We start from the raw sequence: 11,084 nt of genomic DNA on the forward strand, positions 1-11,084 counted from the left end.
AACATATATCTTTATTTTGACGAATTTTGGTTATTTTTAATTTTATAACATAATTTGATTTATTTTGGTAGAGAGATACAAGCACTGGAAAAGAGCCAAACTTGCAGAAACTTTGGGAATTGACTCACATGAAGAATGGACATTGGGTTAATGATGCATCTGCTGAGTTACATGTACGTGCGAGACTATTATCCTTATTCCTAGAATGTGAGTCCGTAGAAATAAATATTAAAAGTTAAAGCCTATATAATTTTTTGTAGGATAAGGTGAAAGAATATATTGCTGAACAAATTCAAGAAATTGAAGAAGATACTGATTTGGACCCAGTTGTTAATGCTGCATTTGTGAAAGTTGTTGGAGAAACCGTCAAGTTATTGCCGTGGTCAAGGTTCGGGAGTTAATTCAACAAGTAGGAGATCCATGAATAAAATTCAAGAGAAACTACAAGCACAACAAAAAGAGGCAGAAGAAGAGCGTCGTAAACGAGAGAGTGTAGAATGCCAGCTAAAGGAAGTAAAGNCAAAAATCACGAAGTTGGCAAAACCCGAGCCCCGAGCCCACTTCTCGAAAAATTACGAAATTTACATCACCGAGATCCTCGTCTCGCCACGAGTCCGTACATATAAAATACACAAGAATCGGAGTCCATTTGACCCCTCAAATCAACAATTCAAACCTTCTTAGGTTTCAAGCCCTAACCTCCATTTTTACCCCTTTAATTCCTTGAATTTCAGTGTTTAAATCCTTTTTTTACACCATAACAACATTATTCGAGTTTATAAATTCATACCTGATGGAATCCCCTTCAAATCCTCTCCAAATCGCCCAAAATCGCCTCTTCCCGAAGTCTAAAATGTTTTCTTAACTTTTGAAATTCGCGAACACTGTTCATTAAACACAGTCCAGATTTCCGCTTTTGCGGTCCTTTAACCGCACCTGCGGTACCGCTTATGCGACAATTTGACCGCTTATGCGGTCTCAGTTAAAACACCTGGGACCGCTTATGCGATCCAAACACCCGCTTATGCGGTTTACCTCCAACTGCTTCTGCGGTATATTAACCGCTTATGCGGACTCGCTGAAGCGCCTACACGTCCGCTTATGCGGAAAAATCCCTGGGCCACACCTGCCCGCTTCTGCGACCTCTCCGCCGCATCTGCGGAACCGCTTCTGCGCCTCCTTTTTCCGCATCTTTTCCGCAGATGCGGAAATACTACAAGACAGAAAAATCTGACCTGCAACAAATGCTTCCAACTCCCGTTTAACCACCCGAAATCACCCCGAGGTCCCCGGGACCTCAACCAAAAGCACCAACACATCCTATAACCTTATTCAAACCTGTTCCAATCCTCAAAACACGTCAAACAACGCTAAAACCATTAAATCACATCGGATTCAAGCCTAAGTTTCTTAAAAACTTCCGAAACTCACATTCGATCAAAAACCCAACCAAACGACGTCCAAATGACCTGAAATTTTACCCGCACATCCAAAATCACCTAACGAAGCTACTGCAACTCACGGAATTCCATTCCGACCCCCAGGTCAAAATCTCACCTATCAACCGGAATTCGCCAAAATTCAAACTTCGCCAATTCAAGCCTAATTCTACACCGGACCTCCAAATTCAATTCCGATCGCACTCCTAAGTCACTAATTATCCCCCGAAGCTAACCGAACCACCGGAATTCACATCCAAGCCCTCTAACCACATAGTCAACTTCCGGTTGACTTTTCCAAAATAAGCTTCCTTCTAAGAGGCTAAGTGCCTCATTTCCAACTAAAACCAATTCAATTCTACCCGATCATCTCAAATACCGATACTGAAATGTGGAGAAACATAATATGGGGGAAACGGGGCGGTAACTCACGTGACGACGGGCCGGGTCGTCATAATTAACTTTCTATACATAGAGCTAGTACTTCTCAACCCCCTAACAGAAGAAAATGTAATAACTCAAAAATTGTAGTTATGAAGATATCTTGATATCCTCTATTGTGTTGCTGAACCTAGTTTCATCTCCCCCCGCCGAAACAACAGTGACATATATATTTATTGGAAAAGAAAATAGTAAATACCTGATAATTCCATCATGTCTAGATTCATCTCAAACCAAATTACGGAAAACTTTTTTATACACCACATTTCTAGCTTCATTTGTTATTTGGCCATCATCATTATAAATTAAAATCTTCAATCCTTTTCTACTCGTTACGCGCGAAATAGTAACATACAGTTGTCCATGAGTAAATACTGGCTTCTTCAGAAATAATCCCACATGAGACAATGACTGGCCTTGACTTTTATTAATTGTCATGGCAAAAGATACAACAATTGGAAATTGTCTTCGCTGGAACTTAAAAGGTATTCTTGCATCTGATGGCGTCAACGTCATTATCGGGATAAACACTTTTTGTCCATCCATATTACCCAATAAAACCATGGCTTCGATAACTCAATTTCCAAGTCTTGTGATGATCAACCTCGTGCCATTACACAATCCTGATGACTGGTCTATATTTCTCAGCAACATCACATGAACACCAACCTTCAAAGTAATAGAGTGATTTGGAATTCCAGAACATTTAATACTGTTTAGGAATTCGGGTGTATGTACGTGCTCCAAAGCTAAAAAGGAATGATCAAACATACAGACTGTATCAGAACTCAAATATGTCTTCTCAGGACTATGATTGAGTGAAACCATATATTCATTGATCGACTCCATCATATCAAGAGTCGGAGCAAGAATTGCTCTTTGTTGGAGGTAATCAATGTCACTGAAATGATTAAAGAAATCTGGATATGTACTTTCAACAATTGCCGATATTGGATCATCACAATTATTTATGAGAAGATCATCGGGGATTTGGACTTTCTCAATGCCATCAATGGAACTCCCAATCCTTCCATCACCGATTGCTAAAATCCATTCAGAAATTTTTTTTAACTCATCCAAATGTGCATCTAATTGATCTCTTTGTAACCTCATATTCTTTGTTAGATTTAAGACTTCACAATGGGCCCACAAATACGAAGAATTAAGAGTAGCGTTAACAATATCTTGCCTAGATCATTTTGCAATGACAGGCAAAATTTGTCTGAAGTCGCCACCAAGAACAACTGTTTTACCTCCAAAAGGTTTATCAGCACTGGATGTGTCTTTAAATCTAAGAATATCTCTAAGAGTTTGATCAAGAGCTTCAAAACAATATTTATGCATCATTGGTGCCTCATCCCAAATAATCAACTTTGTCTTTATAATCAAATTTGCTAGAGGACTACTTTGCTTTATATTGCATGTTGAATCTTCAGTTGGATTAAGAGGGATTGCAAATCTCGAATGAGCTGTTCTACCACCTGGTAACAAAAGAGATGCAATTCCACAGTTAACACGATGTCTCCTCTAGATCGTATGCCAGAAGACAAAGTCTTCCAAATAAAAGTCTTTCCAGTTCTTCCATAATCATACAAAAAGAAGAATCCACCTTTGGCTTCATTCACTGCCCTCATAATTTTGTCATAAATCGACTTTTGTTCAACTGTCAAATTCATTAAATTTTTTTGATGTTCCTCTAATAGAGAACGACGATTATAACACAATTCATCATGGATTAACCTATTGCTAGGTCAACTTCTTCCTCATTGTAAAGAGGTCTTGGCATTGTTGGAAAATCATGAAAACTTCTTCCACAACTTTTCAAAATTTTTTTCAACTTTTGTAAACAACGATTTTTCAATTTATCATCTGTTAGCTCTGCCTCTGAAACAAAAAAAAAGAATTATAAAATTTAAATAACAATAATATAAAAAATATATTACATGATTACACAAATAAGGTACATTTAATTTAGCTTTTTAGTTAGGTTAGTTGCTTATAATAATGATTTACACAACAAAGAACTTATGAATGCTATGTCGTGAAACTCCATATTATCTTAAACATAAAGGTCATAAATTAAAGAATATCAATTATAAAGAATTAAGTACAAACATATATGATATGAGCAAGATTGCTGGAATCATTTTTTCGCTAGAATTTGTGTAGATTAGTTTCCTCTTTATAAGTATATATTTTTATTATATACAGTTGAATAATCTATTTATATTCTCGTATGCATACTGAAATTATGTAAAAAAAATCATAACCGAAAATATAAGTTTGAACATACCTGGATTAGCCTGTAAGACTCTTTCTTCATGGAGGATATCTTCTGCTAATAATTGCCATGTTGCTTGCCAAACATTTTCTGATCATGACATCGAATTCGATAACAACAACATAAAAAATAATTGCCTAAGATACGATGGCATACCCCAACTACTTGCCTCCTTTATGCAATCCACATATTCTTTGTCATCATCAATTAAACCAAGTGCAAAACATGCTTCTCTAAATGTATGATGATCATGATTGTTGATTCTTTTAAGATCTTCATAACATTTTGGACCTTTAATGACATTCAACAACAACCTGAGGTAGTATAGCTCGCCAATTCCAGGCGGAACAAAGAAAATCCTTCCAATTGAAAATGCAGAAGTTTTTCTTTTCTCCCATCTTTTCAACTTTGGTTTCCACACAAACTTAAGGGGAAATTCTGCGTAAGTTAGTTATCTTTCTTCAGAAGATGTTTTATTTGTCTCAAACCAACTTAAAAACATCGATTCCCTTACAGTGGGTCTACTGGAAACATCATCAATCGGATCATCATCAGAGAATATGACATGTTGTTCATTTGGAAGATAAAATGATAGTCTTTCCACAGAAGGTTGTCTATAGTGAAGAGGAAACTCCAATATTCTCCAAGCAGCTTCGCAAGGTGATATGTATCGAAAATTATAGTACATATTAATTTCATCAACAACCGATGAACCCTCCTCTTGCACACTTCTAGAAAAAGCGACGGTAGCACGATCATTTTCTTTGTTAACATATTTAGATAAGTACTTAATTGATCTCGATTGATTGCACCACTCCACATTGATGTGAGCGCCATATTTCAATAATAAGAAACGATTGTGCGGCACCACATACCTGTTGTCCAAGTCAATACCATCCTTCTTGATAGCTCTTCCATTATCTCTTCTCCTATAAATAGGATAACCATCTTCATCAATTGTGGTTGACTCAGTAAACTTTTTTGGAAAATGCTTTGTACATCTCCCATTCTGCATGTAAGGGGAAGATTTTCTGGCAGAACCACATGGGCCGTGCATCATGAAACTTTACACGACCCTATAATAATGAGGATCAACTGTTTCATCTGGAATTTCTGCTGTTATTAGTTGATCAATATCACCAGCAGTTGGATATTTGTTATGCTCATGAAGAAAGAGCAACATATGAGCATGAGGCAACCCTCGCTTTTGGAACTCAATTGTATAAATTACTGCATGAAGAAGCAAAATGAATTTATTGGATAAATAAATAGTTTTTAATCTATATTGAACAATTATTCCATGCAAAATCATGCATATTGTTTAAATTATTACTTCAAAAGTTTATATTCATACCTGATTTTACTGCTCCAAACACTTTATTGTCTCGCAAGTCCTTTATCAAGAGATCCAATTTGATTTTAAATACCCTACTTAAGATGTCTGGACGATCCTCAGGATTTAAGCCCCTACTCTTTACATGTCTCAGAATCTCGGGCCACTTCGGATTGCAAGTGAAAGTGATAAAAAGATCAGGGTACCCAGCCCATTTGCATATCGCCATAGCATCTTGATAATTTTGAAGCATGTATCGTGCACCACCTGTGAAGCTTGACGGTAGAATAATTCTCTTCCTTTGAGATGAAGGAGTAGTTTCTCCATGCAAAACAACTTCTTCTAATCCTTTATACATCGCAACTCTCAATTGTTTTTGATGAGTCCTATAATACTTCAATCGACCAGATTCAATCATTGTATATGCATCAACTAAGAATTGCTGAAATAATCCTCTTGCAGACACAATTCTTGGAACTTCACCCTTTCTATCTTGAATTTTGTACGCAAAAAATTCTCTCATGCTAACACATTTTCTTCCTACAGTTGGTTCACCATCTTCATTTAAAGGAATGTCCTCTCTGTATCCATCTTCACCGTATGGAAAAAGCAAAGGATATTGGAGACCTAAATATGCAGCATTCAATTCATTTATCCTTTGCAGTTGTCCGGATTGGGTTTCAATTATGATATCTCTATCACACATAGATAGTTCAAAATCTCCAACCACTAAACAGCTACCTCTGAAACGGTCGGTAAGTTGTATCTTCTTCCATCTGTGTTTCTTTTCCCTATCAATCTGAGCTTAATATTGGAGCTTCCATCTTCTTGAAATCTATCCCTTACCATTCTAAATGTCTTAGCCAAAACATTATGTCCATCAAGCATTTTCTTCAGATCAGCAACAATCTCTGCATGAAGTTTGTTTAGGTTTTGACCATGACTGAGAAAAAATAATTATATGAGAATTTATATATATTTTCTTAGGATGTACAGTATTATTTATTTATTATTCTAAAAATTAATACTATCCTCACAGCATGAATTCTATTTTGTACTTTATTTTTTGTATCGTAAATATACAGTTGCGCAAATTTTGGGGTGGATTCCGCAGGAGGCAATAAACTTCCTATCTGATGATAATTCTGGCCAAACAACTTGAATGTTCTTGGTCTACGCGTTTGATTGATTGAGACATCGACCTTTCCCCCCATTGAAGTAAATGAGAACATAGAGCTGTAACTCCTAACATTATCTCGAAAATGGTCAATGTGACGACCCGACCCGTCGTCTCATGAGTTACCGCTCCGTTTTTTCGCATTTCTACTTCTATATGCTTCGTTATCCATGTCTTATGTGATCAAGTTGGTTTGGAGTGGTTTTGGTAGGAAATGAGACACTTAGTCTCTTTAAGGAAGGCTTAGTTTGGAAAAGTCAATCGGATGTTGACTTATGTGCTAGAGGGCTCGGATGTGATTTTCGATGGTTCGGCTAGCTTCAGGGAATGATTTGTGACTTAGGAGTGTGATCGGAAGTGGTTTTGGAGGCCCGGTGTAGAATTAGGCTTGAATTGGCGAAGTTAGTATTTTGGCGAATTCCGGTTGATGGGTGAGATTTTGATCCGAGGGTCGGAATAGAATTCTGAGAGTTGCTGTAGCTTCGTTATGTCATTTGTGATGTGTGTGCAAAATTTCAGGTCATTCGGACGTCGTTTGGTCGGGTTTTTGATCAAAAGCATGTTTCGGAAGTTTTCAGGAAACTTAGGCTTGAATTCGATGCGAATTGATAGATTTAGTGTTGTTTGAGGTGTTTTGATGATTGGAACAAGTTTGAATGAGGTTTTAGGATGTGTTGGTGCTTTTGGTTGAGGTCCCGGGGGCCTCGGATGGCTAACGGGAAGAGTTTTGGACTTGTACAATTGCAGATTCTATGCTGCTTCTGGTGTTTTTGCACCTGCGGCTTGGGAACCGCAGGTGCGGTGCCGCACATGCGAGAAGAAGGCCGTAGATGCGAAGTTTGGCCTGGGGAGCAGCTTCCGCAGAAGCGGTCAATGGGGCCGCATCTGCGAAGCCACAGATGCGGAAATTTTATCGCAGAAGCGGTTTTTGGGTATAAATGAGAAACCGCAGGAGCGGTTGGTTGGACCGCAAATGCGGTACCGCAGGTGCGGTAAAAGGGATCGCAGATGCGAAAACCCCTGGGCAGAAGGTATAAATGGTTCTTCTTCGCGAATTTTTGAAGGGTTTATTCATTTTAACTTCGGACTTAGAGTTTTTGGGCGATTTTGAAGAGAGATTTCAAGGGAACTTCGATAAGGTAAGGATTTAGGACCTAAGACACAATTCTATGGTGATATTTCATGAATTAGGACTGAAAATTAAGGAATTTTTGGACTAAAAATGGAGGTTTAGGGCTTGAGATTAAGAGAGTCCAAATTGGGGATTTGAGGGGACAATTGAACTCCGATTCTTATATTTTTGATATGTATGAACTCGCGGGGAGATAAGGAATCTAATGATGTGAAAATTTCTTAGTTTCGAGAAGTGGGCCCGGGGCTCGGGTTTTGCTAATTTCGAGATTTTTGATATTTTTCGATTGTTTTCGCTTGGGCGTTGTTCCCTTAGCATATTGTGACATATTCGCTCTGGTTTTGGTCAGATTCGACGTGCGAGGAGGCCGATATGAGAGGCAAGGGCGTAGCGAGCCAGAGCTTTGGCCGGTTTGAGGTGAGTAATGATTGTAAATGATGTCCTGAGGGTTTGAAACCCCGGATTTGCACAACGTAGTGCTATGTTTAGGTGAGACACACGCTGTATGATGAGCGTGGGGTCCCTTACTACCGGGGATTGTGACTTGGTCCATCCCTATTGATGATTTCACTGCATTTTTGACTGATATTTAATTATTATAATTATGATTTGGGCTAGTTGCCATGTTTGGGGCCTTGTGCCGACTTGTAGAACCCTTAGGGTAATTATGACTGATTTTCCTCACTTTACTTGTTAAAAATCATATCCTCAGTCATGTTTCTATGTGTCTAAATAATGTGAACCGTTTTTATCAATGCTAATCCTAAATGAGGGAAATATGTGGGCTGAGATCCCTACCTTATATTATTGTGCCCGAGAGACTGTGAGTAAAATGACTGAGAGGGGTTGAGAACCCAACAGTGAGGATGTTATATATATTATGGATCAGGCTGCACGCTGCAGCAAATGCTTATATGGATCGGGCTGCACGCTGCAGCAAATCTTTATGTGGATCGGGCTGCGCGCCGCAGCAATATAGCGCTTGGGCTGTAGGAGCCCCTCCCAGAGTCTGACACCCCCAGTGAGCGTAGTCGACTATTTATATGGATCGGGCTGTGCGCCACAGCGATGTACGGATCGGGCTGCATGCCGCAGCGATTATTTTGATTTCAGTTATTGTGAGAGATATATGGTTACTGTGTTCGAGGAACGGATTTATACTTGTTAAATACTTGATAAGCTACCTGTTTTACGTGATCTAAAGAGATTTCACTTGACTTCTTCACTATTTTGCTGCTTTAAGTTGATTTACTGCTTTGATATAGAACTGCTTAGTGCCTTTACGTGTTTTCTTACTGTCAGCCATTATTTATGATTATTACTCACTGGGTCGGAGTACTCACATTAGTCCCTGCACCTTGTGTGCAGATCCAGGTGTTCCCGAGGCATAGAGAGAGCTTTCCTCTTGTTCATCATTTACCGGAGTCGTTGAGGTAGCTGCATGGCGTCCGCAGACCCAATTTCTCCTCCTATCTTCTTTACTTTCAGTATCTTAGACTATCTATGTATTAGGCTGTTTAAAGACTTGTAATAGAGGCTCTTGACTTGTGACACCGGATTGGTGGGCTATGTAGTGATGTTATTATGATTTCCGCATATTTTATCTACTGTTTCAGACTCCTATTTATGTTAAATTGGTATTTAAATTCTGTTAAATGAAGTAATGAACTCTATTAGAGAAGGGTTGTGATTGATAATTGGTCGGGCTTGCCTAGCAATGTGTTGGGCGCCATCACGATCGGGGTTGGGGTCGTGACAAGTTGGTATCAGAGCCTAGGTTACCTTGGTCTCACGAGTCACGAGCCGGTTTAGTAGAGTCTCACGGATCAGTACGGAGACGTCTGTATTTATCCTCGAGAGGCTGCAGAACCTTTAGGAAAAACTTCATCTTCTTGAAATTCTTGTCATGCGAACTTGTTGATTCGAGTACTAAACTTCTCTATATTCTATTCTCTCACAGATGGTGAGGACTCGCGCTACCGGACGAGGGGGACGACCACCAGTACCACCCACTGAGGCCACCAGAGGCTGTGGACGCGGTCGTGGTCGTGGCAGAGGTAGAGTAGCGAGGGCAGCATCTGTTGATCCACCAGCCGCCCCAGCTCCGGATCAGACTCCAGCAGCACCAGTTCAGGCACCAGCTGTGCCCATCGTGATTCCAGGTCTACAGGAGACCTTGACGCAGATCTTGACAGTTTGCACCAGCCTGGCTCAGGCAGTTTCAGCCACCACAACAGCAGCTACTTCACAGGCCGGGGGAGACAACCAGACCCCCGCTACTCGCACACCTGAGCAACTAGTGCAGGGACTACAGACGCCAGAGGCACCTCTAGCTCAGCCGGTTGCACCAGTGCAGGAGTTCAAGGTTCCAGTTATGCCGGAGGATGAGCAGCGTCGTCTAGAGAGGTTTGGTAGACTCCAGCCTCCGACATTCAGTGGTGCTGAGGGCGAGGATGCCCAGGGTTTTCTTGACAGGTGTTAGCGGATGCTCCGTACAACAGGGATTCTTGAGTCTAGTGGTGTAGCATTTACCACCTTATCAGTTTACTGGGGCTGCCTTCACTTGGTGGGAGGCGTATGAGAGGCGTAGGCCGGTTGGTGCAGCGCCCCTTTCTTGGCAGCAGTTCTCCACTCTCTTCTTGGAGAAGTATGTACCGCAGTCCCGTAGAGAGGAGCTGCGTAGGCAGTTTTAGTGGTTGACGCAGGGAGAAATGACCGTGACCCAGTACAAGATGAGGTTTTCGGAGTTGGCTCATCATGCCACCTGGATGATTCCGTCAGATCGTGAGAGGATCAGGAGATTTGTGGATGGCCTTAACTACCATCTCCGTATTCTGATGACTAGAGAGAGAGTATTGGGTGCTATGTTCGAGGAGGTGGTGGATATCGCTCTTGAGATCGAGTCAGTTCGCCGTCGGGAGCGAAAGGAGAGGGAGGCCAAAAGGCCTCGTGGATCGGGCAGTTACAGTGGTGCTCCTTCGAGGGGCCAGTTCCAGCATGGTAGAGGTCGTTCTTTCAGGCCTGCTCAGTCGGCCCGTCCAGAGTATGGTGGGGCATCTTCAGGTCGTGGTCATCATGGGGCTCAGCAGGGCCAGCCTTCACTCAGCGCCCTCCCAGCTCAGAGTTCATTTCGTGCCCCATCAGCTCAGGGTTCTTCCGTGCCAAGTGCATCTTCTAGTCACTCAGGTGCGAGGGGTTCCCTTCAGTCCCGATCTCCAGCACCGGGTAGTTGTTATGAGTGCGGAGAGTTTGGTCACATTAGGAGGTAGTGTCTTTCGACG

The 11,084-nt window shown here is 40.9% G+C and overlaps 1 protein-coding gene and 1 pseudogene across 1 annotated transcript; both read right to left on the reverse strand.

Annotated features, from left to right (window-relative positions):
- Positions 1-2,108: 2,108 nt before the first annotated feature.
- LOC109206710 lies at positions 2,109-2,993 on the reverse strand (annotated as a pseudogene).
- An 81-nt stretch (positions 2,994-3,074) lies between these two features.
- LOC109206711 lies at positions 3,075-6,200 on the reverse strand. The gene is made up of 7 exons (XM_019369565.1): positions 5,516-6,200; positions 5,258-5,391; positions 4,676-5,170; positions 4,318-4,567; positions 4,174-4,251; positions 3,621-3,764; positions 3,075-3,361 (listed from the first exon to the last, which is right to left on the reverse strand). Exons 1-7 carry the CDS (start codon positions 6,198-6,200, stop codon positions 3,075-3,077), a joined length of 2,073 nt encoding a protein of 690 aa, XP_019225110.1.
- Between the last annotated feature and the right edge of the window lie 4,884 nt (positions 6,201-11,084).

Source organism: Nicotiana attenuata, unplaced genomic scaffold, assembly GCF_001879085.1.
Source record: "Nicotiana attenuata strain UT unplaced genomic scaffold, NIATTr2, whole genome shotgun sequence".
Taxonomy (NCBI): Eukaryota; Viridiplantae; Streptophyta; class Magnoliopsida; order Solanales; family Solanaceae; genus Nicotiana; species Nicotiana attenuata.

Excerpts from the sequence above, each read along its gene's own strand:
- LOC109206711 (XM_019369565.1), bottom strand. The coding sequence starts at position 6,200 with ATGTGTGATAGAGATATCATAATTGAAACCCAATCCGGACAACTGCAA. Across the intron at positions 5,392-5,515 it reads GTTTGGAGCAGTAAAATCAG|TAATTTATACAATTGAGTTC; the intron begins GTATGAATATAA and ends TTCTTCATGCAG. Across the intron at positions 3,362-3,620 it reads AGAAGTTGACCTAGCAATAG|GTGGTAGAACAGCTCATTCG; the intron begins GTTAATCCATGA and ends TTTTGTTACCAG.